The sequence below is a fragment of the Rhinolophus sinicus genome, chromosome 16 (assembly GCF_057876585.1).
Source record: "Rhinolophus sinicus isolate RSI-liver-muscle chromosome 16, RSI-T2T, whole genome shotgun sequence".
Taxonomy (NCBI): domain Eukaryota; kingdom Metazoa; phylum Chordata; class Mammalia; order Chiroptera; family Rhinolophidae; genus Rhinolophus; species Rhinolophus sinicus.
Genome location: NC_142516.1, coordinates 148,378,019 through 148,405,403, shown reverse-complemented (window position 1 = coordinate 148,405,403; position 27,385 = coordinate 148,378,019). Strand labels below are relative to the sequence as shown.

The following is a 27,385-nucleotide window of genomic DNA, read 5'->3' as shown; positions in this document are numbered from 1 at the left end:
CATTCGTCTTTTGATTGGAGCATTTAATCCATTTAAATTTAAACTAATTATTGATAGGTATGTAGTTATTGCCATTTTATTGTGTTCTGATTGTTTTTGTAGCTCTCTGTTTCTTTATTTTCTTGCTCTCTTCTCTTGTATGTTGATGACTTTCTATAGTGTTGTGTTTAGATTTCTTTCTCTTTATTTCTTGTATATCTCTTGTAGATTTTTGTTTTGTGGTTACCATGTGCTTCCTATATACTAACCTATGTTTATAGCAGTCTATTTTAACTTGATGGTTGCTTAAGTTTGAACATGTTTAGAGTCACTACCATTTTTACTTACCCATCCACGCTTAGGTTTTTGTCATTACTTTTTACTCTGGTGTGTGTGTGTGTGTGTGTGTGTGTGTGTCCCTTAATTTACTGCTGTGATTACACATGATCTTCCTACCTTTGACTTTTAGCCTTTGTGCCAGCATTTGTGTTGGTTGATCCTCTGCTTTTGTTGTGTTTTACTTTGTCGGTGAGATTGATTTTTTTCTTTGCGACATTTTCTCATTCATATTTTTAATTTTTTTTCCTTCCTCTTAAAGAAGACCCTTTAACATTTCTTGTAATACTGGTTGGGTGGTGATGAACTCCTGTAGCTCTTTCTTGTCTGGGAAGCGCTTTATCTCTCCTTCAATTCTCAATAATAGTCTTTCTGGTAATACTCTTTCTGGATAAAGTAATCTTGGTTGCAGCTCCTTGCTTTTCATCACTTTGAATATTTCGTGCCAATCCCTTCTGGCCTGCAAAGTTTCTGTTGAGAAATCAGCTGACAGTCTTATGCGAGCTCCCTTGTAGGTAACTAACTGCTTTTCTCTTGCTGCTCTTAAGATTCTCTTTGTCTTTAACTTCTGGCATTTTAATTATGATGTGTCCTGGTGTGGGCCTCTTTGGGTTCATCTTGTTTGAGGCTCTTTGCACTTTCTGGACTTGTATGTCTGTTTACTTAACCAGGTTAGGAAAGTTTTTAGTCGTTATTTCTTCAAATAGATTTTCAGTCTTTCACTCTGTCTTCTCATTTTCTGGTACCTGTGATGTGAATGTTGTTACGCTTGATGTTGGTCAAGAGGTCCCTTAAACTATCCTCATTTTTTAAATTCTTTTTTTCTTTTTGCTGTTCTGGTTGAGTGTTTTCTGCTACCTTGTCTTCCAAATTGCTCATTCAGTCCTCTGCTTTGTCTAATCTGATGTTGATTCCCTATAATGTATTCTTCTTCATTTCATTTGTTGTATTTTTCATTTCTGACTGATTCTTTTTTATACTTTCTATCTCCTTTTTTTATATTTCCTATTTCTTTGTTGAAGCTCTCACTGAAATCACCTATTCTTCCCCTAAGTTCATTGACCATCCTTATAACCAGTGTTTTAAACTCTGTATCTGGTACATTGCTGGTCTCCATTTTGTATGTTCTTTTTTTGGAGTTTTGTCCTGTTATTTCATTTGGGATAGGTTTCTCTGTCTCCTCATTTTGGCTGCCTCCATGTGTTTGTTTCTATGTATTAGGTAGGACTGCTACGTCTCCCAGTTTTGGCAGAGTGGCCTCATGTAGTAGGTGTCCTCTGGGGTCCAGTGCCGCAGTCTCCCGGGTCACCTGAGCCAGGTACTTCAGGGGTATCCTTTGTGTGGGTTGTGTGTGCTCTCCTGTTGTAGTTGAGCCTGGATTGCTGTGGGCATGTCAGTGGGTGGGATTGACACTCAGGGTGACTGGCAGTGAGGACTGGCCATGACTACAACAGACAAGCTAGTATGCAGGGGCTGACTCCACAGAGAGGGATTTGCTTTAGCAGGACTCTGTGCCTGCTGAGTGTACCCTTTGGTTGTGTCATTTGTGGCTGTAATTGGGTTTTGGTACTCTTGTATGGTCTGAAGCGGGCCACCAGATGTGTTGGTTCTGGGCCCTTGTGGAAGGGGTTGTGGTGCTAACCCAGGTCAGCCATTGCCTGTGTCTGGCTGGGGGCTACCTGGTAGGAGCTACAAAGTGATCTGCGGTTCTTAGCTGCCTGTGCTGGGTTTGGAGATGCCTGGGAGTGGTTATGCTGTGAACCACGGTTGGCTGCCACTAGTGCTGGGCTTGGGGCCACTTAGCAAGAGGTACAGGGCATGCCAAGGCCAGCTGCTCCTTTTTGGAGGTTTGTGGAACTTTGGGAGATTTTAGGAAAGTCTGCAGCATGGCTCCAGGCCAGCTGCTTGTGTGGGTCAGCCTCTGAAGGAGGTTCAGCTGGGTGCCTGAATTGGGTGGGGCCATGTCTCAGAGAATCACCAGGGTAAGGTGAGAGTGGTGTTGGCCAGGCTGATGGACAGCTGAGATTTGTTGCCCGCCTGCACCTGCAGGCTGGGTTGAAGAAGGGCTCAACCAAAGAACAACGATGCCCGCAGGCACTTTAATCACAGAGAGAGTTGCCCCTGCGGCCCGTCACTCTGAAGCCAAGCAATTCATTTCCTTCCCATATGTCCCTGGGGCTTTTTGAGCTGCTGTTCCTTCACTGGAAATTAGGGCAAGTGTTTATGAGCAAGAACGTCTGTGCTCGGGACCTTTAAGAGGACACATGGGTCTATAGCAGCCCTCTGTCTCACCTGTACTGAGTCCCTGCTGATTTTCCCAGCTAGCTGTTGTGAGGACTCTTCTTACCTGCACTGGTGCTCCAGGCTGGGGAGCCCGATGCAGGGCCGGGACCCCTAGCTCCTCAGTGGGGACCTCCACACCAACACATCCCTCCTCACTCTTAGCTGCCAGACATGAGTATGTGACCAGCCCATTTTGTTTCTTTGCCCCTCCTACCAGTCTCGATGTAGCTTCTTATTTATGTCCTTGGTTATAGGAGTTCTATTCAGCTAGTCTTTGGGTGGTTCTTAAGAGTGGTTATTCTACAGTTTAGTTGTAATTTTGATGTGGACCTGGGAGGAGGTGAGCACAGCATTTACCTTCTCCACCATCTTGACTGGAAGTCCCTAGACAAATCTATACATTTTCAACTTCAGTGTCATAAATGTTTTTAAAAGTAAATGTTAGTGTACATGGACATTTATGATTGGATTAAAATTTTTCTGCTAAAATGAGAACTATAAAATAAGCACATGCTGGAAGAAGACTTTCGTATTGGGGGGTGCAAATGTCCCATGGAATGGTATCTGAAAAAGCAGTGTCTACATGACACTCGTTATTTAATTATTAATTTTCATTTTAATTTAATAGAAAAACCTGCTGTTTCTCTTTAGAGCTCCCAAATGCTACCACTATGTTCTATACTTTTTTAAATTTTTGAAATAATTCAGGCTATAGAAAAGTTACAAGAATAGGACAGAGAGCTCCCTTATGCCCTAAACCCAGATGCCCTAATTATTAACATTTTTTTATATTTGCTTTATCATTCTCTCCTCTCTCTCTCTTTCTCTCTCTCTCTCCCTCCCCTCCCCCCATAAATATATGGTATTTTTCCCATATGAGAGCAAGTTGTAGATGTAATGCTTCTTTACCCCAAATACATCAGTATGTGTTACTTTATTCATACTTGGCAATTGTACAAATACTGTCCTATTTTATAGCAAAAAAGAAAAAAAATTGGGTCCATTGTTCAATCCAGAATTACATTTTACATTTAGTTGTTATGTTCCTTTACTCTTTAATCAGGAGCCGTTCTTATTTTTTGTCTTTTATGATGTTGACATTTTAAAGAATATAAGCAGTAACTTTATAGAAAATGGACCTTTTTTAACACAGTAAAATTAAAGTTTTTGAAGATAAAGCATTAGGTGAAAATAGTTTGTACTTCCCAAAGTGTTTTCTTGGTATAACCTGTTAAAGCTTTTTATTATGAAAAATTTCAATCACAAAAGCAGAGAGAATTATAAAATGAACGATATTACCCAGATTCAATAATTAACATTCTTGCCACCCTTCCTCCTCCTATTCCCCTAAAAACTAAATGATTTTAAGTATTTTGAAGCAATTTCCAAACATCATAATATTTTATTCCATATTTAAGTAAGCTCTAGAAAATGACATTTTCTTATATAACCATAATATTCTTTACCTAACAAAATTATTTATAATTCCTTACTATTATATACTACCTATACAAAACTGTATTCAAATTTCTGCTATGACTTTGAAAAAGCCCTTTTATGTTTGGCTTTGCATTCGACTGTGATGTCTCTTAAGTTTCTGCTTCTTTTTTTTTTTAATTAGACAGTTCTCCCTACCTTTTGGTATTTTAATGTTTTATGTGGTTTGATGGATATACTTAAATTGGCTTGCTCATTATCTGTTCCAGGGTCCTTTTTGTGTACCTCCACATAAATCAGAGGCTGGAAAACTGAATGCTCTATTTCTTAAACTCCCTTGTATCCAGAGTTATGGATATGATTTAGGCTCCACCAATCAGAACTTGTATGGTGCTTGACTTCTGTGTGAGCCAAAGCAGTAGCATACGAGATACCCATTTTGCTGGTGCAGTTCTACAGAGCCAACAGGGCTCTGGAGGTTGCTGTTCAGACAATTTTCTGATTCATAGACTCTACTGAAATGATGCAATGACTTCCTGAATGTGGCAGAGGAAGCAATCTTCTGGGTAGACCAGTCCTTGTGTGTTATTGTGTGTTATTCCAGGAGTCGTTTCCTGGAGGCACAGCCTCAATCTGCCCTTCCTACAATTTTACAAGCACCTAATTCTGTGTACAAAATCATTTTCTGCCAAAAATCGCTTGAGAGGTTTCTATTATCTGTAAATGAAGCTTAGCTGACAGAACTGGTAACTTTTATAGTATATATACATTTGAAGTCAAATATAAAAGTTACAGTTTTTTATATTTGACTTCAAATGTATATATACAAAGCAATGTCCCTGAATTTGAAATACTTAGATTTGAACTGGCACATGGTTTAAGAAAAAGGAAGTAGCCCTTGGTGTTAGGAGATCAAGTTACTCATGGAGCATTACTCGTACACGTGTGTGTGCGTGCGCCGTTTTGTGGAGGGTTATGAAACCCTCACAGTCTTTTCATGTGGATTTCTGGTATCACCTGTTTTTTGCTGGTGACTTTGTCACCAAAAGCCATCTCTTACTAGGACTTCTTGAAGGTCAATTGAGACTACCTTTCCATGTGATCTTAGAATATGAATATGGCCACGTGTGTCCCATTCCTGTCTTCTTACGTGATTTGGGTTGCTGCAGCTAACTGATTAAAGACAGTGACTTGCAGCCATGTGATATTGACTGTCATCTCTCTCTCTCTCAGTCCTTTGTGAATCTGTCCCTGAATTTCTGCTTCCATCCCCGATGATACACGAGTATGAGGATGTGTTGGAGACGATACTCACCAGTTTTTAAATTTATTACAGAAAATTTCAAACATCCACAAATGTAGAGAGAATAGTATAATGACTACCACGTACCTGTCACCTTATCAGCATTTTGTCAAATGCACAAACTTCAAGTAATTTGACAACTGGATCCCTCATGGGACATTGTTTTTTCTTTCCATTTTATATTTTCCCATTTGCTTCCTATATTCTGCATGACCAAGACCTATAGTATCCCTCTGCCCTGCCCCTGCCTCCAATTGACCAGTCTCTCCCTGGGTCTTTCCAGAGACCTGAGTGTGTGGATACAGGCACAGTCTCAGGCCATGTCTCAGGTAGACCCCTTGCCAAATGATTGGGACTATAAACAGGAACTACATTGATTTCTTTTCAGGTGGGTGTTGTGTGTGTCTCTGGGTCTGTTTTGATGATGCCTTTTTCTTAACAGCTGTTCTTTAAGTAAAACCAATAACACTCAAATTCATGAACTTTTCTTTGCTCTTATTCTCTTACTGGGGAAAAATAGACAGTACATGAGATGGCACTCACAATACTTTGATTCTCTCTCGAGTTATAATATTAATATATGGTAGACCAATACATAATAATATAGTTTGCATTTATTTTTAAACCCTAATACAGGCAGTAACCCCATATATTTTCACTATGTATATATATATTTAAAAGCAGATGTTTCACTGTAGGACTTACGGGGGAAGTTTTGGAATTACTGCCCACAAGCAATAAGAACACATCAAAATGTTACTTTTTTTAGAGTAGGGTTTTAACCTTTTGTAGCCTCTTTGTAGTTTCATTCTCACACATTTTTTCTTCTCAAAACCTTCATGGGAAAAGTCATTCTTATAAGATGTAGAAACCAAAAATAAATGTTCTCACACTCTGAGAAAACTGATAAAAGCCAATGAAAACTTATTTGAGTTCTTGAATTGGATCAATTGTGGTAGGTACCATGTGGAACACAGAGTAATGTGGTTCCTTCCCATAAGTGGCTTGCAGTTTAGTTAAGTAGATAAAACATCAAAAAAGCATTATTAATGAAGCTATATACTAGTAAATGTGCAAATAAAGAGAAAGAGAAGTTCTTTAAAATTTTTGAGGAAGATTAACTGTTGAAATAAAATAAAATTATGTATTATATTTTCCCATGTACGTTACATTTTTGTACAGTTACATTTTTGTATAGTTTCTTCTTTTTTAATAATACAATATTGCAGAGAATTTTCTAAGTTTGAACAGTCAGGATATGCATTTTTAGGGAAAAATTTAAATGTTTGCAGTCCTGTGTTGCATCTTTGTATGTGGAAGGAAGAGGAAAAGCTATGGCACTCCTCTTATACTCTCAACAGAAACATTCTTGCAGGAAAATAAATCTTGACTGATTTAAATGTCATTCCAGTTTCCAATTTAATGTATTTTCCAAGATTGGAATTTCAGTACCAAGCATGTATTAGTTATCTACTGCTGCCTAACACGTTATGACATGCAATAATAAAACCTCTCATCTGTCATACTTTAATAATACAAATCATATCACATCCTCAGCTAATATTTGATGACCTGTAGTCAACAGATATTTCTGAGCATTATCTATATGCAAGATGCTATGCTTGGAGCTACCCAGAATAAAAAGAAGTAATAATCCAAGTCTCTGCCCCAGTAGGGCTTATGTTTCATCTGAGGGATATAAGAGTAACGTACATGAAATAATTGACCGTAGGCTGTCTGATGATTGATAGAGCTTACATATTATAGAACACTGTTATTTCATTGATAAGAAAGCTGGAATCTAGGAAAAGTAAATGACTGGATGGAGAGGTGATGTAGCTGATTAGCAATCAAACCAGAACCAGGCCAGTGTGGTTTTCTCTTCATGTGTTGTAAAATAATGTATATCAAAAGTTAAAACTATATGGCATAGACTGTATAAAAGCCAAATAAGTTGAGGAGAGGAAAATGGATGGCTTTGCTAATCAAGGAAGAATTAAAGGTGGAGGTATGATTGGGATGTGAGTATGAAGAGTAAATGGAGGAAGTAGAGTAATTAGATCAGTAAGAACCAAATATTTGTTATGTTCCTGGCACAGAGACAAAACCAGCAATGCTAACTGGAACAATACATGCTGAGCAATGGAGGGAAATTAGGTTGCATGGGCTTGAAAGTATAGGAGAGGAACTTGGGCTTCATGTGGTCGACCATGGGGAACTAATTCTCAATCCTCCAGCATGAGATGACACAATGAAAGTGGGATTAAGGAAGATTATGTTTGTTTGCTAAGAGAACTGTGTAGTGTCTGCCTTTTCCTTTTCTTACACTGTGTGTGTTGGTGTGTTTCATTCTAAGTAGGTTAAACACTTTATTAATCATAAGGCTAGCTTATGTTGTAGCCACATATTAACCCGGACATCTCGGTCGCTGAATACATAAATGTATTTCCTGTGTGCACTATGTGGCCAACACAGGTGGATGGGGAATTCTCCATTTACTCATTCAAGGACCCATGCTGACGAAGGTCATCTTGAACATCGCTGGTCGCTGTGGCAGGAGTGAAGAACAAAGAGTGGGATGGAATATTCTCACTGCTGTCTAACGCTTCAGCCTAAAAATGACATATGTCACTAAAAATGACATATGACAATCCTGTCAGTGGAAGTAGTCACATGTGCCCCTCAAGTGAACTTGAGGAATTTGGTGAGCAGTAAGTTTCTCTTCTAAGGCTCTCTCAGGAACTGGGTCATATAATTCTGTTTGTTTAAGAGAGAGAATATAGTGATTAAGAGTACTGACCCTGGAATTAGACGGCCCGAGTCTAGAGTCTGGCTCCCCCACTTACTAACTGTGTGACCTTAGGCAAGTTACTCATATTCTTCAGGGCATAATTTCCTCGTCTGTAAAATAGGGATAGTAATGGGACAAGTCTCACAGAATTACTGTGAAGCTTGAAAGAGAAAAAGTGTAAGTGTGTGTGTGTGTGTGTGTGTGTGTGTGTGTGTGTGTGTATGTATTACGGCACAATACCATGTCATTGTTAGCAAATGTTGTTGTTGTTGTTGTTGTTAATCTTGCTTCCTGTGTAGTATCTAAAAGGAAGGCTAAAATTTCTGACTCTAGTTGAGGGGGCCAGGGAGAAAGAAGTTGTAGTAATTTATGTCTGTGATGCCAGCATCTGGACTGTGATGATGATATTGGGCAAAGGAAATATGGGCGGGAGAGACTGCAAGAGGAGAAAACCCAAGCAGGATTCACCAGCTAAATACCATGGATGAGAGAAGGATAATCAGATGTGGGTGACAGAATGAAGCTCGAGTTTGCAGGGGAATTAGGGGGCGCCTGCGAGGAACGAAGATGAGCTGAAGTTCCGATGTAGTGATGGGAGATGCCCCAGGCACAGGAGGCCCCAAGAAGTGGAGGATTGGAGCCATGGACACGTGTTTGGAAGTGGCAACATCCTGATGCTCTGAGGGAGGCTATAGGCACTGGGGTCAGGTGGTTTGGATTTAAGTCCTGGCTCTACCTCTCCATGTGGCCTGGCACTCTTAGTTCTCTCCTCAGCAAAATGGAGATAATAATTGTACCCATCTCTTAAGTGATGAGGATTACAGGAGCAAATGCCTGTCAAGTACTCAGAGAAGTGGCATGTAGTAAGCAGTTAATAATTGTTCCTTCTTAGCTAATTGAGCTTTTAGTTGAATAGAAATTTGGGGATTATCTTTAAATGACCAGTGTTTCAGAGTTTAATATAAAACAGACTTCTGTTGGCAGCAGTTCTCATGAGTGCATTTAGTCCTCTGTAGATTCAAAAGAATGGGCCGTGTTGTCACTAGATCAGCTTTTCATTTTTTCATTCTTACCTGAATAGGCAATGAGCAAATGTTTCTAGCTTTGCAAAGAATAACGAATCACAACGGCTAACAGGTGACCAAAATAGACCATTTTAAGGACTAATTTAAGATCAGTGCTTCCCCTTTTAAAATTGCCTGGTACTTTTTACTGATTGGTAAACGTCACTGCCCTTGCCTCTTAAAATATAAAATTATTTCCAAGCAGAAAATATTTCTATATCTACTTTTTCTTTTTCTTTTTTTTTTGGGGGGGGGGTCTTTTTTTTTTTTTTTTTTTTTTTTTAGTTTCAGGTGCACAAGACAAAGCAAAACTTAGACGTTTATCATTTATATCTACTTTTAAGTTGGCTTGTTGGGTAATTAGCTCTATCTTTTAATATGTCCAGTTTAAATTGCAGGGGCATAGACAGTAACTGTCTTCAATTACACATATGTTCTAACATATATAATTAAGCATTTAGGGTGTTTCTTTTCACTTCACTGAGAAAGTAAAAACTTCATAGATATTTGAACACATAGAATTGTGTTAGTAATAGTACAAAACAGGTGATATTGTTAGATGGATATTTGAGAAGCTTCCGTGTGCCAGGCTCTGTACCAGATACTGTGATTAGAACGGGTAACATCCTTGCCTTCATAGAGCTCACAGCCTAGCTGAGTTTATAATCTACCTACTGTTGGTTATTTGTCCTATTTAAGGATAGATTGTGTGCTGGCGTATAATGAAACAAGCCTTCTAATATTTTTTTGGTCCCTGTGATTCACTTCTGTATTCTTTATGGCTAGGATATGGAGTTAAGGTTATATTCCCGATGCTTCCTCTAAGCTACCAGGTGCCTTTTCTGAACTTAGATTTATTTATAAAGTGTGAGAGATACTATCTGCTTATCCTGTTTCACAGGATTGTGAAAAGGAAGACATGTAATGTATGGAGTATTTTGTAGATTATTGAGCTCTTCACATATACCTGGTGTCATTTCTAACATCTAACGTTTTTACTATGTTTATATTTACTATTTAAATATTTATTAAATATTTTAATATGTATATTAAATTTATATTAAATATTTTTAGTATTTACTATTCTATACTATCTGTATTTTTCTATGCTATACTAAGAGTCGATGTATTTATACTGATTCAAACTAAATAGCTTTGAGGGTTTTTCTTTTAATTAACCATATGATCCTTTTAGAAATAAACATAAAATTATGGAAGAGATAAACATGGTTAGCTGCCATATAACTGTCAGCTTTCCTAGATGAATGTTTGTAGTTCATTATTATTTAAAATTATTAATAATATATCATCTGATTTATGTAGAAAATATTTACAGGATTCTGATTTTCAAACAAACTATAATATATTCGGCCACCTCCTATGTTCTGTAACAGTCCCTGTTCTCCAAGTTTACCTACTTGTCAAAGAAATGCACGGGAAATAAATATAAAGTAAGCTAATAATACAAGATGATGGGAGGTTGTCCAAAGGCCAGGTGTAAACAATGTCTTCCTGAGTGAAATAGGCAGTGAGGGCCTTTTGGAGGAGAGCAGATAGCTGAGGTTGACTAGAGTACAAACTTTTTTTAAAGATGGAGATACGTTTAAAGTTTACCTTTTTGGCAAAATGATTGGATTAAATCATTCATATAGATTTGTGGTGTAGTAGAGGGGGGAGGTAGAAAACTAAACAGGTAAAAGAATATGTTAGTCATGCATCAAATGACATAGATATTTATTTTCTTGTTTGTAGGATCTTAAGAAGTGATCCTATTAGCACAAAGAGGACTCTCTCATCTGCTATGAAGCAGCATATTGGCTCATACTTATAATAAATAGTCTGTGCTCAAATGCGGTCATACAACTAGTGTCCCATGAAGATGCTCTGAAATTAAGGAAGCTTTGTTTCTGGTTTTCCTTAGTAGCTTTCACAATGGGTTTTCTTTTGGGATCCAACTCAGATAACCACGTGAGTGCTACCATGCATGAAATGTAATGTTTTGTCCTTTCTTCTCCGTTACTTGGGAAGGTTTATAGATGACGTGAAGGAAAGGCCTTAAGATTCTGATCCATATGGTCTCAATCCCATGAGGTGTTTCAAAGACCAGTGCTTGTTTTTGTCAGGGGCTTTAAGGTCGAGTAGCTCTTTATGAAATTAATGTAATACAAATCGAAAGTACTCAGTTAAGTGGTGTCGAATCAACCATTAAGATTAATTTTCTTAAACGATAAAAGTTGAAAATGAGTGAAGAAAATGTTTCTAGGATATAAAGCCTAATAAAAATTTAAAGTATGACTCATGATACAGCATTTCACTTCTTTATGTTCCATTATCAAAATTGGTATCATTGCTAACATAGATACTGTTTGGGTATTTGGGGATTGAGCTAAACAACTTTGAGCTAGCAGACAGGGTGACTAGACTTGCTAAGGTCCTGCTACTCATACTAAGGTATCACATCTGAGCAAATGTATAATGTTGTAAAGAATCCTGGGAACTCTAAGTTCATAATTTTGCATTTTACTCCCTGTCATTTTTAGGCAAGCAGCAACTACACCCCCTGCTGCTCATCCTTCCTACCCTTTCTGGTAACCCAAACCATTGAAAGGTACTGGGTACTAACAACCTGTGAATTAAAAAGAAATGATCCCCTGGGAACCCAAGAAAAACCAAGCATATTTGCACATTTCTTTATTCCCAAGAAGAGTGTAGCAAGTGTACCCTCGTCCTGATGGGTACCCCATCATAAGGCCCTTGTCATATTCCTGAGCAGTGACCCTTCCATACTTGCTGGCTGTTGCCAGAGAGCTCAGTGCTCTCATTTCCTCTGTCACCATCATCATTTTACTATAATGGTGCTTTCCAAATCTATCTGCTGCTAATTATAGTCTCTTTGTAGCTTCTGCTGGGAGTTGACAATGAACATTGAAGGACTTACTCAGAATTATGTAGATTCCTGCTCTTTATTCCAAAAGAGTTCCTTAAGACAAAATTTTATGACTGAGAACAAAAAACAAAAAGCTGGTGTTTTTGAGGGGATAAAGTCCCCTGAAAGAAACATGGATTGAAGAAATATGTTATCAAAAAATGGAAATATGTTACAATATTTACATTTTTACACTACCATATATAATTTTCCCCCCTTCTTCCGCCTTCCCTCTCCCCTCCAGTTCAAGCCGCTGTTTCTCAGTCTAGTTGTGTAGGACACAGCTCCCTGGCCCATGCTGGTATTATGGGCCTTGCGCTCCCCCGGCTGAGGCAGTCCAGCGGGTCTCAGGCCATCGGCAGCTCACGGCAGCTCTCGCCGGCTGCCAGCCACTCATGCGGGCTGCCAGTCGCTCATGGTAGCACACAGCAGCCCAGCTCCAGGGAGAGCCATTATTCATAATCTTAGCTGTAGAGGGGGTAGCTCAGTGGCCCATGTGGGAATCCAGTGGGTGACCTCGGCATTAGGAGCACGGCACTCCAACCACCTGAGCACCGGGCCGGCCCAGCATATACAATCTTAACCGTCTTTTCTTTTGCCAAATTATTGGCAGGAAATATTAATGATTAGTTTTTCAGAAACACAAAACTTTTCCTCTTACACTGAGAATTATTAAAATAGCCCCCTTTTTGGTATAGCATTTCATTTACAATTTAGAAGTTAGTATTATGTTGTTTTCTTGAGTGTGAAAAATACATATTTGGCCGGCCCGGTAGCTCAGGCGGTTGGAGCTCCATGCTCCTAATTCTGAAGGCTGCCAGTTAGATTCCCACATGGGCCAGTGAGCTCTCAACCACAAGGTTGCCAGTTCGATTCTTCGAGTCCCGCAAGGGATGGTGGGCAGCGCCCCAGCAACTAAGATTGAACATGGCAGCTTGAGCTGAGCTGCCGCTGAGCTCCCGGATGGCTCAGTTGGTTGGAGCGCATCCTCTCAACCACCTGCAACTAGCAATGGCAACTGGACCTGGATCTGAGCTGCGCCCTCCATAACTAAGATTGAAAGGACAACAATTTGACGTGGAAAAGAGTCCTGGAAGTACATATTGTTCCCCAATAAAGTCCTGTTTTCCTTCCCCAATAAAATCTTTTTTAAAAAAAACTAAACAAAAAAGCGTATTTATCAGTTTACTTCCAAGTTGGAGGTAGAAAATAGTCCCCAATGAAAGGAGTAAAACAATGCTAATTGGAAGTTGAATAATCATTTTGCTTTATGAGAAAAGTCCTGCAAAGTTTGTCATAGAGTTTGCTTTGCTATAAATCCAAGGTTTAATTCTTTTTTACTTTTCATTTAAAGACTTGGAATGTATCATCATTTGAGTTTCTGTCATTTCACGTGAGTTTTCTTCAGGGGCTGACTTCACAGCACTGGAAATTGATACACTTACTTGACGTCTCAACATCTTCATAACCTTTCTCTTGTACCCTTTACATGCAAAGAAATATATAAAAGGGTCCATGCAGCAATTAAAGTTCATCAGGCATACTGTAAAGTGCAGAGAAATCTGGAATGAATGTTTTTGGCTACATTCCAGAAGACCAGGAAAACGAAGCTTCTTAATCATGTGTTGAATAATTGCTACATGGTAAGGTGTGAAACAGAGAATAAAAACAACAATTATAAGGACAATTGTGTTGAGAGCCTTTTTGTTTACACCAGATTTCTCAGTTAGGGGGTTTTGTTTGGCAGTTTTAAAGAGTTTGCAACAGATTTGAGAATAGCAGATGAGAATAATTATGAGCGGAAGCACATATCCTACGAAACATGCACCAAGCAGAATCCAGGGAAGAGATTCTGTTTCTTCAAAGTTTGGGTATTCCATGCATGTAATCCTTTCCTCCTCCTGCTTTGACATAGCTTTTATGAGTAATGGGAGTGTTTGAACAAATACTAGAATCCAGACAAATATGCAAATGCATTTTGCATATTCAATTCTTTTCATCTTGTTGTATCGCAGAGGGTGCACCACGGCAAAGAACCGGTCAACGCTAAGGCAGGTCATGAAGTTCACACCTGCGTATGTATTGATGTAAAACACGAGGGCAGTCACCCTACACAAGGCCTCGCCGATTCTCCAGTCAAAGCCCAGGGCATAGTAGGCTATCCGTGTAGGCAAAGCAGTGGTGAAGAGTATATCAGAGATCACCAGATTTGTCGAGTACAGAGTGGTAGAGTTGATTTTCTTCCTGTTTTGAACAATGACCACCAAGGCGAGCAAGTTTCCCACAAGCCCAATGATGAAGACAATGCTGTAATGCAGAGGCATTAGGATCCTGGCTGTGCCGTGGTGAGCATAGAGATCACAGTTGCTTGCCTGAGATGTTGTAGAGGCTGTACTGAAATTGTTTTCCATTTTCATATCCATCAGCGGTGTTCAAGCTCTCTAGAAAAAAACACGAAAGGTACATTTAATTAAAAGCAGATTTAACTCAAAGCAGTATAAACTGCCTTTTACAGATCTAATTTAAAATATCTTAATATTTGTATAATTTTTTAAAGTCTATGGTATGTACTGTGGTTACATATATAGTGACAGTTAGGAAAAACAGAATAAAATGTATGTTGGTGACTTTGACAAAGCTCTGGCTCATGAACTAGAACCATCTACAGTGTTTCCCCGAAAATAAGACCTAGCCGGACCATCAGCTCTCATGCGTCTTTTGGAGCAAAAATTAATATAGGACCCGGTCTTATTTTAATATAAGACCCAGTCTAATATAATATAGTATAACATAATATAATATAATATAATATAATATAATATAATATAATATAATATAATATAATATCGGGTTTTATGCTAATATTTCCTCCAAAAGATGCATTAGAGCTGATGGTCTGGCTAGGTCTTATTTTTGGGGAAATACGGTAAATAGGACGAATGTGTTTTTGTGACAAATGGGAATGCACTAACTTTTTAGGCAGAAATTTCCCCTTCCTTTTTCTGAATCATTGTCTGTTTAAGAATAAAATCATGTAAAGCACCCCACATTTCAGGCGGGTGTAAAACTTTGCTTTTAAATTGAATTTCAGTTGGTTGGACTTTTTTTTTCTTAATGCGTATCACTGCCAGGAAATGAAATCAGTCACACATTTGTGTAGTGAAATGTGAACTTACCACAGTGATCTGATTTGTGTTAACCTAAAAAGTATGAGAAACAAGCCAAGACCTTGTTAGGAACTGAAAGTTAGGTTTTCTTTTTAAAGAAAAGAAGGTGATGTGATAAAGATGACCACGACAACCACGAGAAAAACGACCGAAAGGAAGAAAAAGAAAAAACTTAAGCTGCTTCAATGGGAAATTTTTAAATTAACTTTAAACTCTATCATTCCACAGGTACCCCCACCCCATTCATGCATAGAGTACACATTCTTTTATTTGCACATAGTAGTAAGCATTACGCGTGGCATTTTATGTTCTGTTTTATTCATGTAACATGTTCATGGATCTGTGTAATATATATTTGTCATATGTGTAGATCTTATGTAGATATTTGGTAGGAGTACAATTATAATTTGCTTAGCTACTCCATTGGTGAACATTTAGATTATTCCCAATTCTTGTTATAAATAATTGTTAGGATGAAATTTCAAGTCCTCAGTTGAAAAGTAGAAAAGTCCTACAATAAAACTCCATACATGAGGCTGAACTTTAGTAAAACTAAGGAAGAGCAGAGCAATCAATTCTGTGAAATTATTTTTAAAAGAAAAATAATTTTCTCATGGGACTATCTATGTGCATAAATCTCATCTCAAAGTTACCAAAGTTAAGGGAAAATTTCAATATATGCAGTGATGATGGTATTACATATTAAAGGAAAAGGATTCTCTATCTCTAGCCATATCAAAGCACCAGCTGCAAATCTGCTTCTCTGACTGCTGTACTAAATAAATTGGATCTCTACTAACTTAGTTTTAACAGTCTTAAAACAGTGATGCTAACAGACAATGAGGGTTATCGGAGGATTGCATTAATGTTATTGGTATGCGTTACATGTGTTGATAGGTTAATCGTTAAAATATGGAAATACAACCTAAAGTAAAAGGGAATAAAAAATGCAAATAGAACTTCTTATTAAAAGAAGACAGGAAAATGAGACGGGAGGGAAATTGCATAGAATGAGGATGGTAAGTAGAAAACACAAGTAAGAAGGTAGAAATGTATCACAACAAATGGATTTAATTCACTATGGAAAGACAAAGACTATCAATTTGTATTTTTTAAAAATCTAGCTCTATCCTGCTTAGGAGAAATATAATTCTAAGTGATTCAGAAAGGTTGAAAATAAAGGCATGGGAAAGCACACACCAGGCAAATCCTAACTAGTATAGAACCCTAGCATAGCGATGTTAATATCAGGAAAAAATAGAATTTAAGGTGCATTCAATATTAATAGGGTCACTACAAAAATTAAAAAATGATGTACAAAGAACATAAAAACAATCATGAATTGTGCATGTAACAGTAAAATTTCATAGATTTTAAAGACGAAATTGGCAAATCCATAAGCATAATGAGAGATTTTAACATATTTTTATTAGAATATGCCAGATAAAAAAGAGATTCAAGACTTAGATTTACTCACATGACTTAAAAGCTAACAGAATTTGTGTTGAAGGCACATAAGCGTTATTTGCAGATTTGACCAGGACAAGATCATCAGGGATATGTCAGAATTTTCAGAAAATAGTTATCTACCAGCTCACATTCCCTGTGTCTACAGTACAGTTAAATTAGAAATCAACAATAAAAACAAAGGAGAAATTGGAATCTAAAAAAAATATATTTTTAAGTAACTCATTCATGGGTTAAAAAAATTACAATGTAAATGGTAATTCCAATTTTGTAAAAAAAAAATTACATTGTAAAAAAATTACAATGCAAGTGCTTAGAACTAAATGACAAAAGCACTGTATGCCAAACTGGTATATGGCTAAAGAGTTAATCCAAGATGGATGCAAAGCCTTGAATGTAGTTATTTTTTTAAAGAAAGATTGAAAGTAGATAAGTTAAATACATAGCTCAAGAATCCAGAAAAGAAATGAGTTTGCCCAAAGAAGGGAGACAGAAATAAAAATAATTGCAAAAACTAATGAAATAGAAAACAAACAAGAAACAATAAATATAGACTTTATACAGAAAAAAAATTGCGTAGAAAAAAATGGAGTGATTTTTGAAAAGGAAATCATGGTAATTGCAATTGTGGAACACATGTAGAAAAAACTTACTTTATCCAGTTGGGAGAGGCTTCATGTGAGAAGTAACTTTTGAAGAACTGAGACTAGACACGAGGGTGGGGTGAAAGTTCCAGGCAAAGGGTACCTACAGCTTAGAAACAAACATCAAGAGCTTCTTTTATTTTCTATTTTCTACTTTCTGTGAAAAATTCTTTTTCTGAAATTCTCAACATATATATTTTATTTTGAGGAGTATTTCAAAGCTGGTTCATGGGAGATGCCTTTAAGATACATAATGGGGAAAATATACTGTGGAGCCTGATAATCCTCCATATGAATAATTATTATTGTAGAGATTAAGAATGTGCCATTGCTTGCCGGGTTGTAAATGCACGTCCAACCTCTTCACTGAATGAAATATAGTATCCAGCATCGCCAGAAATGGCCGGGGTTTCACAACATTTTAAGTTAAAGCATGTTTAACACAGTGTTAATCATAAAGGTGAAAATCTGCAATCAAATCAAATGTTCATCATTAGGGGATCAGTTAAATATTTTGTGTTACAGCCATATAATGGAATACTATGTAGCCACTGAAAATGGTAGTGTAAATGCCTATTTCTTGACAGGGCATAATGTTAAGTAAGGAAACATTACATGACGTCCCACTTTTGGGGAAGGAAAAGCAACTACAGACACTCATACACCTGAATGGTTGCATATGCCAAAACATAATTTTGTACAGGTAATTTTTAAGTTGTATTTATATAATCTAAATTTTGAACATTGTACATTAATTGACTTGAAATAAGTAAGTAGGTAAATAATTTTTTTAATCTGAGGGAAAAATATTTTTTAATTCAGCTCTTTTTGCAAAACCCTTGTGGTCTCACGTACTCTACAAAGCTAGCCCTTTAGTGCTCTTTATTCAGATTTATGTATTAATTTTTACTGCTGCGTACCTTTAAGTCATGTTGCGAAGAACCCTCATAGCAACTCTGAAAACTAAATACCACTATCACCTACCTCCTTGTCATGTGAGGAAACTGAGTGTGAGAGAGATTAAAGGTCGTGCTGGATCCTTCAACTCGATGACCTAGCTTCAAGTCTCCTACTCTTTCCAATCCTTGGCAGGGGAAACTAATTCACACTCCTCTTTAAATGCTGAGACTTACTGGTTTCAAAGTGTTCTAGGCTTTAGGGCCAGCCCTCTTCTCCAGAGCAGGGGAACAATTCTGCCTAAGGATAACAGGGTTTCCTCTTCCAGGAGAGGTGCCTTCCCAAATGGGAAGCCAGACCTGTGGACACCACGTCGTAGAACCCTGAGGGGAAGACTGGTGAGGGGCCTCTTACTGCCTAGCCTTGTCCTGAGTCAGTCCAAGAAACGTACTACACAGTTTGGACACGTAAATGGCAGGGCTCAGAATGATCTTAGCTAGAGAAGAATCTAGGCTGTTCTAAAATACGTTCATTTGGATATTTAGTAACCTTTTGAAGACTGATTTCATTAGTCAACAGCTCTAGTGTATTACTTAGGTTGTTGCTTATAGCTATCTGTACAATTAATGCTATAGTTTTAGTCAATTTTATCTTTTCCAAATCGAGAGAAAAATCCTTTTGGGTACTTTACTGTTACCCCATTCTCATATCAGTCAATCCCAATTTATTATCCTCTTCCCTCAGAGGTATTATTTTATGCCTCCCTTTAATCAATAAGGATTCAGGATTACTTTCCTGAGCCTTGGCTTACTCCATTCTTTTATTCAGCAAAAATTGTTTTTGGTGCCTCCATATGTGAGGCCCTGGAAATATAGAAATGATACCTTTTCATATCTGAAGGCCTAAAACTGAAGGATGAATGTAGAAAGTGTTCTAAATCTTTTCCTTAGAATACTTGTACGTATAGAATTCTAATTTCCTTATAATGATAATGTTTTCTAAAGAAAAGATACGCATGGTCCCTAAGCTGTCCTTAATGCCCCACACCCTGAGGGACGTGGATGAGGCCTGCAAACTTGGCCCTGAAGGTAACAGATACTAACTGGGCTGCATGAAGTGTGTGAGTCCTTATTCAGGTTATGCCAGAGGAACACCTTTTTCTCCTGAAAACTAACTGCCTGGCAACCATCTATGCCAATTCTCTTACCATTTTTGTTAATAAGCAAAGCAGACTCGGTTTTGTCTCTGTTAATGAAATATTGGTCCTTTCAACTTTACTATTATCCTAATGTGTGTAAAACAGCAAGTTATTCCACAGCAAGATATCCTCCAAAGTAGTTTTACTTATGTCTTTGGAAGTGGGCCTGTGTATGCTTTTCTCTAGAATTGATTTCATTGCTAACAGAGTAGCTAATATTTTTTGTTTGTTTTTTAATTAAAGTTTATTGGGGTGACAATTGTTAGTAAAGTTACATAGATTTCAGGTGTACAATTCTGTAATACATCATCTATATCTCACATTGTGTGTTCACCACCCCAGAGTCAGTTCTCTTTCTATCACCATATATTTGATCCCCTTTGCCCTCATCTACCACCCTCTCCCCCCTTCCCCTCTGGTAATCATTAAACTATTGTCTGTGTCTATGAGTTTTTGTTTCATCTTGTTCTTTTGTTGTTTTCAGTTTTATATACCACATATCAGTGAAATCATATGATTGGTCTACTGTTTCTATCTGACTTATTTCACTTAGCAGTATAATCTCAAGAGCCATCCATGTTGTCACAAATGGTAGTAGTTCATCTTTTCTTATGGCAGAATAGTATTCTATTGTGTATCTATACCACATCTTCTTTATCCATTCATCTATCGAAGGACTCTTTGGTTGTTTCCATGTCTTGGGCCACCGTAAATAAAGCTGCAATGAACATTGGAGCACATATGTCTTTATAGATAAATGTTTTCAGATTTTTTGGGTAGATACCCAGGAGAGGGATTGCTGGGTCATATGGTAATTCTATTCTTAATTTTTTGAGGAACCTCCACACTACCTTTCATAGCGGCTGCACCAATCTTCGTTCCCACCAACAGTGTATGAGGGTTCCTTTTTCTCCACAGCCTCTCCAACACTTGTTACTATTTGTCGTGTTGATGATAGCCATTCTGACTGGGGTGAGGTGATATCTCATTGTGGTTTTGATTTGCATTTCTCTGATGATTAGTGATGTTGAGCATTTTTCATATGTCTATTGGCCATTTGTATGTCCTCTTTGGAGAAAAGTCTCTTGAGGCCCTCTGCTCATTTTTTAATTGGATTGTTTGTTTTTCTTGTTGAGTTGTATGAGTTCCTTATATATTTTGGATATTAGCCCCTTATCGGAGGCATTGTTTACAAAAATCTTCTCTCATTCGGTTGGTTGCTTCTTTATTTTGTCCATGGTTTCTTTTACTGTGCAGAAGAGCTAATGTTTCTTAAGACATTTTCATCTCATTTTTGCATAACCGGACATGTTGACATGAACTGACAAGTTTTTTTCTAGCCACAAAAAGGAAAAAAGTAAAAGGCCCTCCAAAACTCACTTATTAGTATTTAAGAAAATTGCCTAAACTCTAATGTAATTTGAACACTGGAAATATTTACCCTGGATACCAACTTGGAGCCCTTTGTGATTTTTCACAGGATACACATATAAACCTTCTTGCAATCCCAATTTAATTGCTGGAAATTATTATCTTAGCTTTTATTTGTGGCAGAAACAGAATTCACAGATTTGCTAAGTGCTAGAATACCACCTTTTAGTTTTTACTTTAAGATTCTTGAAAAGTCACCTTTTCGCCTAATATATATTCTCTTAATAATCATCAGCACCTTAGATAAAAAGGGGTTAAACTTCTAGTGATTTTGTTTAAATTCAGGCCTTAGCAATGAATTGAATGGGTCAAGTCATGCTGAAATGGTAATTACTATCAAGAGGTGACATCTCTGCGAGGTGAAGTCTAGTCAAGACCATGTTTGCACGTAGAGATGCTGTGACTCAAAGTGCCCACAGTGGCACACACCAAAGAGGAAGTTCAGGAGCACAGTTTCAAAAACAACCCGCAGAGCCACAGAAATGTTGTGCACACATATACGAGTTACATTTGTATATTATTAAATGGTGAGTGTTATTTGAGCCAGTTCCCGCTCTGATTTCTGTTGATACACTATCCTTTGGCCATATTCTTAAGAAGAGGTAAGACTGGAGGAAATTTTCTGGAGTGAGGAACAATAATGTCTCTGGGAAAGGATGGTCAGACAGGGGCTCAGGCTGAATTGGAATAACAAGGACTCATCTACTAAGGAAATAGACCAACACGGAGGTATCGGGACAGCAGGCAGAGGCTGTTCAGTGCCCTTGAGGACAAACATACTTCACAGAAGAAAGAAATCATTGCTTCTTTTTCCAGTTAGCTAGTTTAATAAGTATTTGTCAATTAATTGGAAAAGCCTGTTTGTTCTTGAAGCCAAGCAAATAGGTCCAGTGTCACACATGCCAGGGTGTAGGACTCAACCAGTGATTTTTTTTCCATCTTCTTTTTAGTTGACTAACCAACTATCACCTGAGTGGTTGTATGTGCCATTGGCCTGTAACATAGGCAGGTGGGAAACATTAATTCCTGATTGTGGGTAAGAAATTCAAGGCACAGACAGGCTGTGACCAGCCCAGGCACAGCCTCTCGTCACTCCCTTGATTGGCGAAGTCAGATTGTCCATTCCATAACACTGCTACTCAACAGCCTTAACAGTCAGCACGTACCTGGGTAGCCTAGTAAAAGAAATCTTTCTACACTTAGGTGATTTATTAGGTGATTTGTTTTCCCTAACCAGCTTTGAGTCCTAAATTGATAGCTAAGTCTGTGTCCAAGATTCCTTTTTTGAAAGGTCATAGGCGGTATTATCCAGAAAGGTGACATACTGGCAGCTGCCTGCACTGTCTCAGAATGGAGCCTCACACGTGCCCGAGTGCTGATATTCAGGGTAGAGTTGTCTGTGGTCAGTCTGTTTGATGGGACCTCACTTCTCTGCCTCCTGGGAACTCACTTGCTCTGGCTTATAGAAAGCCAGAGCTTTCTAACCCTGCTGCCACCCCATGACATAGTCTGGTTCTGACTACCTCTCAGTAGGTCTGTGGGGGGTCATTTATGGGACAGCGCACGGAGAACTCTTTCAAAGCAGAAAAAAGTAAAAACCGCCTAGTATTTGCCAGTCTGCAGTTTCTCCTTGGTGCCTCTATGTCCCAAACTCAGTGGGCACTCAATGAAGACCAACTTCTGTAAACATGTACATTGGAATTGATGGGAAAGTGAAAGGTGCCTGACATTTGAGTTATTTGGTGAAACACCACGTGCACATTTGGGATTTTACACTTTCCAGCTTTTTTTTTTTTTCCACCTTTCACTGATTATTTGTTCCTCGTGTGGCTTTTGGCAGCTTTAGTGCTGACTGACTAGGGTGCTGTGAAAGTTGTCAAAGATGAAGACAAAGGAGGTGGTAACACTAAGGACTTGAATTATATGTGTAGGACCGGTAAGAAGAAAGAATCCCATTGTCATACTCATTTCAATGTAAGGAAGACAAGTACTACGTTTCCATGTAGCGTGATTTGACCTACATGCAGGATAACTAACTGCATAATATAAAAATACTCTATAACAAAGGTCTGAGTCTGTATAATCTTTGTCGTCTAGATAAAGATTTCTAGAAAGAATATGTACCTTTTCTCCTTAAAGTACCAGGGAGTTTCAAGTTTGGGATTTTGTCTGTGTTATCTCCTAGAAATTAGTCAGAAACGTTAAATACCCTTATAATCCTTATAAAGAAGTGGGTCCTTTGTTCTCGGTCCTCCTTCAGTAGAGGTGCCAAGTCAGAGATCACGAAGCATCCAGGACTCCGTGTCCTCCCTCACCCACTGCCTCCGGTCTGTCCGGACTTCCTGTGCCTTCAGCCTCCTGACCCTCCTCTGCGCTCAGCCTCTCGTCTGCACCTCACATTTACGTCTGTCACCTGCCTATTTGCGCACGACTCCCACCTCCTCTGTCTGCCTCAGGCTACCTCACTTCTGTCTGCAGCCACTGCGGCAGTTCTTACCATGCCCTTCAAATGGTGCCCATCACATACCAGGCAGACTGAAAGCTCTCTGCTGTGACATACACTTTCCTCATACTTGGGTTCCACTTCCATCTTTAGCTGGATCTCTGGCCATCTTCCCTCTTCTAATGTCCTGGCTCCAACCATACTCAATTACTTGCAGTCTTTTGATGTCCTATATCCTCTCACAGCTCTGTGCCTTTCTGACACTCTTCCTTCTGTCTTGACACCTCCTCTCCCCTGTTCTGTATTAAATGCTCCTACTTTCCTTCAAGACTTAGTTCAAAATCAGCTGCTCCTGAAAGCTTCCCTGGTTTTATCCTCTCCTGCCTGCTCACCAGCCCCCGCAGTGCTGGCCTTGCGAGGGCACTGTGCTCTGTGATAGCATCTGTGTTGTTTTCTGTTGTTGGCTTTTTTCTGTTTCCCACTAGCCTGTCACGTCCTCTGAGTGGGTACAGTGTTGTTAATGCTGTGTATCTCCAGGTGACCCATGATTGATGCTCAATAAATACCCATTAAAGAATATGAAAAGCCCAGTTTTCTTGATCCTCAATCAAGGGTTCTTTATTAGACTACAGTAAGCTCTTGCTTAATAATAGCAACCAGTATTATTAAGCACAGAGTGTGTTCCAGGCAGTGCCCTGGGCACTACATATATTCACATGAATCCTCACAAAGCTTCCACAAATCCATTTCCACAGGTGACACTGAGTCATAGAGCACTTTCGTGGCTTGCCAGCAGACATAGCTGTTACGTGTCAGGATTCAATCCAGGCAGTTTGGCTCCAGTAATCATATTCAGTGCAACATGTTTTCTTCCTAGCTCCTATTTCCAACATGATGTGATGTTATTGGTAGAAAACAAGTAAAACAGGAAGACATCTCAAAATTTTAACACATACCAACTCATATCTGACTGAACAAGAGAGAAGAGGAGGCAAAGAGGCGGCGATGGAAGCAGAACTGACTCTGGGTGGTAAACACACAATGTGATATACAGATGATGTATTACAGAATTGTACACCTGAAATCTATATAACTTTACTAACAATTGTCACCCTAATAAACTTTAATTTAAAAAAAGAGAGAAGAGGAGGGCCAAGGAAATGGCAAAGGGGAGGGAAATATGTTGATTTAACTAAAGGAATTCAGTAACTTACAGTATATTTTAAAGTAAGTAAAGGTTTTATAAATTATTTTAGATTTTACTATTTTTAACAATATTTCTATAAAACAATTTGGACTGAAATTTCTGTTGAAAGAAGATGATGAATACCTAGGATAGCTTCTATGCTATTAATTTAGTTTTAATAGTACTCTTTTTTGGTATTTGCAGATATTTAAAAGAATATTTTTATTCTTCTCTTTGGTCTTTCAACACACTACAAGGATCTTTGTTACCGCTTCAGCTTTCATAGGATATTCACATGTGTTATCTCATCTTACACTGAAGTCCTGCATTTTTTTCAGACTTCTTGGGAAGCTGAGAAGCTATACGGACTGGAGTATTGTACACATCCTCAGCACATTCCACACTCAGGGCCTTTAGACAACTCCAGGGAGCCCTTAACCATAGCAGGGAGAAAGTGTCACCTGTAAACTCCTTTACTGGGTGGTAAGCTCTTTTTTTAAATGTAAACTACTTAAGGATGATGGCTTTATGTTATACAACATTTTATCCCATAGACTGTTTCAGAACTGTCTTACAGTAGGTATCTAGTAAATACCTATGGAATACATAAATGAATGAAAGTCATATGGTGACCTGAGTTAAAATGTATTCCATTAAATGACTGGTCGTGTGATTACTGAAAAGCTACCAGAAGCCAGTTGAAAGTAACTTACAAAAGGAGTTACCACCACCACCACCACCACCACCACCACCACTTGATAGGTGAGCGTGTGAGTGAGGGTGCTTTGTAGAGCATGGTGCTCTCTGCAGTGTTGTGTCCAGAAAGTACGATTAACTCCCAGAGAGAAAACATGCACTGAAATACTACCAGCAAATGCACAGTCCAGACAGTAAGCACAGTTAGATGTATAGCCATTTATAGACTCAGTCTTTCTGTAAAATATTCTGTAATGATCTGAAAATAAGTTCAAACAAATTCTCACAAAAATGAAAGGGCAAGGAAATTTGCCTACTGGATTCATCTTTGAGCAGTTTAATGCGCAGAGGGAGGGGAGAATAATGACAGCAGACAGTTTCCTAGCACTGAGTATGGGAACCAATGTCGTGAGGACTTGGCAGTGTTGTTACTCCCCATTTTACAAAAGAAGCAACTCTGATGCCAGAGATGTTAGATAACTTGCCCAAGTCCACACAAGTTGTAAATAACGCCACCCAGATTTGAGCCTGACTCCAGACCTCAGGCTTTTAACCACAACACGGTACTGTACTTGGAGTGACAGCCCGCTCCAAAAACACTCAAAACCACACCCTCCTTTAGAGGAAGTTTCCTCCCTAATAGTTTGTCAAAAGTTTCTGTTACCTCCATTCCCAACCTGGACATAAATATTGGCAAAATGCTGCATATAAATCATTGTATTATGATTTTTTTTTTAGGCACGTAGAAGTTCTAGAAAAAATATGGAGACATGTCTAGCCTTACTGATCATCAAATAAATATAAAGCAAAAAAGGATGTTCTTTTTTCAATCATCAAATTAATAGTTTATATTTAGTTAAAATACTGAGGTTGGCTGAGAAATAGTGAAGCCCAGACTGTCTCTAATGGGAAAGTAAATTGGTAAAATGTTTTTGTAAACCAAAAAACATCACTTTATACCTAAAGCTTTGAAAAATATTCTACCCATCCCTCCAAGAATTCTACTGGAATTCTATCCTGAGAAATAATAGAAGTAAAAACATAGAGGTAATAGAAGTCTAGAAAAGACTTTCATGTATATAAATATGTGGTCAAATAGTAAAATGGAACAGCTCTTTTATTTTGAATTGTGCTGACTTATTATATACACAATACATTTAAGTGTAGGAATACCTCATCTTAAAATAACTTTGTTCTTTTCCCTTCTTATTAAAATATCCTGAAGTGTTGGCATTATTTGCCAATTTGAACTTGATAGTGCTTTTTGTAATTGTGAGTTCACACAGGGAGTACAAAGTAAGCCTGTTTTTTGGCAAAGCTATTTCTGGCATGATCAGTTGCTTCCCCCTAGCTTAATACTAGCTGATTCGAACTGCCAGTCACTAGAAAGTCAAAACTATGTTAATAACATGATTTTTGTTTAGAAATGTTTATAGCTTGTTATTCAATAGATTCTTTCCCTTTACTTTACACCTTAATTAAACTTTCAAAGTTTTTCTTAACTCAAAAGACTTCATTGAAAAAGCAAAATATCTAGTGCTTACCTGTCGGTGACTTGCTCAGGCCTCTGTAGCAGCAGTCAGTATTTGCCCAAACTGAAGTAAGATAACGTCTGCATGTTGTTCTGTGATAGTACAGACATCCTTTTATGGTGGTGACTTTTTTTTCTGTCACCCTGTGACTGGGCATAGTAATGATCAGTTAGCCTCATGTATGCGTGTGCATTTTTTTTTTTTTTTAAATGGGAAGTGAAATTTTTCTGCTAGTGATTTTTTTTTTTTTTAATAGTTACCCAAAAGCCCCTTGGAATTCATGAATTGCTGCTATTTATGGAACTTGATAAATTTTTGTATAAAGATTTATGCATTAAAAAACATCTGTGAAAGAGACTGAAGCAATAAACCTTAACCAGAAAAAAATCATAGTTACTGATGATTTTGTTTTCATATTCTGTGTAAAGTACAAGTTTTTAAATGTTTTAATGGGAAAAAATGTCAACTTTGACAATTCTGTGTACCTGGAAACTTGGTACAGGGAGTACTTTGCTCAACAGCTTATGAGAAAGAAACAAAAGTTTCTGTGGTGAGTGGGAGAAAGATGCTCTTTTGCATACATACAGCTATTAGTCGATATTTTC

General features: G+C 38.1%; 2 protein-coding genes across 3 annotated transcripts in view; one reads left to right on the top strand and one right to left on the bottom strand.

The window, feature by feature from the left end:
- UBAC2 (UBA domain containing 2) overlaps positions 1-27,385 on the top strand; it is a 157,532-nt gene that overhangs the window by 68,871 nt on the left and 61,276 nt on the right. The gene's annotated exons all lie outside the window — the stretch shown is intronic.
- LOC109460996 (G protein-coupled receptor 183) lies at positions 12,138-26,937 on the bottom strand. 2 transcript variants are annotated; one of them, XM_019756912.3, is made up of 3 exons: positions 26,793-26,932; positions 17,407-17,506; positions 12,138-14,560 (listed from the first exon to the last, which is right to left on the bottom strand). In XM_019756912.3, exon 3 carries the CDS (start codon positions 14,540-14,542, stop codon positions 13,457-13,459), a length of 1,086 nt encoding a protein of 361 aa, XP_019612471.1. In that variant the 5' UTR covers positions 14,543-14,560; positions 17,407-17,506; positions 26,793-26,932; the 3' UTR covers positions 12,138-13,456. The 2 variants fall into 2 exon arrangements, with proteins under 2 accessions (XP_019612471.1, XP_019612472.1); XM_019756913.3 differs by lacking the exon at positions 17,407-17,506 and having other exon boundaries at positions 26,793-26,937.

Bases quoted from the DNA above. Each gene is read 5' to 3' on its own strand.
- LOC109460996 (XM_019756913.3), bottom strand. From the start codon at position 14,542: ATGGATATGAAAATGGAAAACAATTTCAGTACAGCCTCTACAACATCT.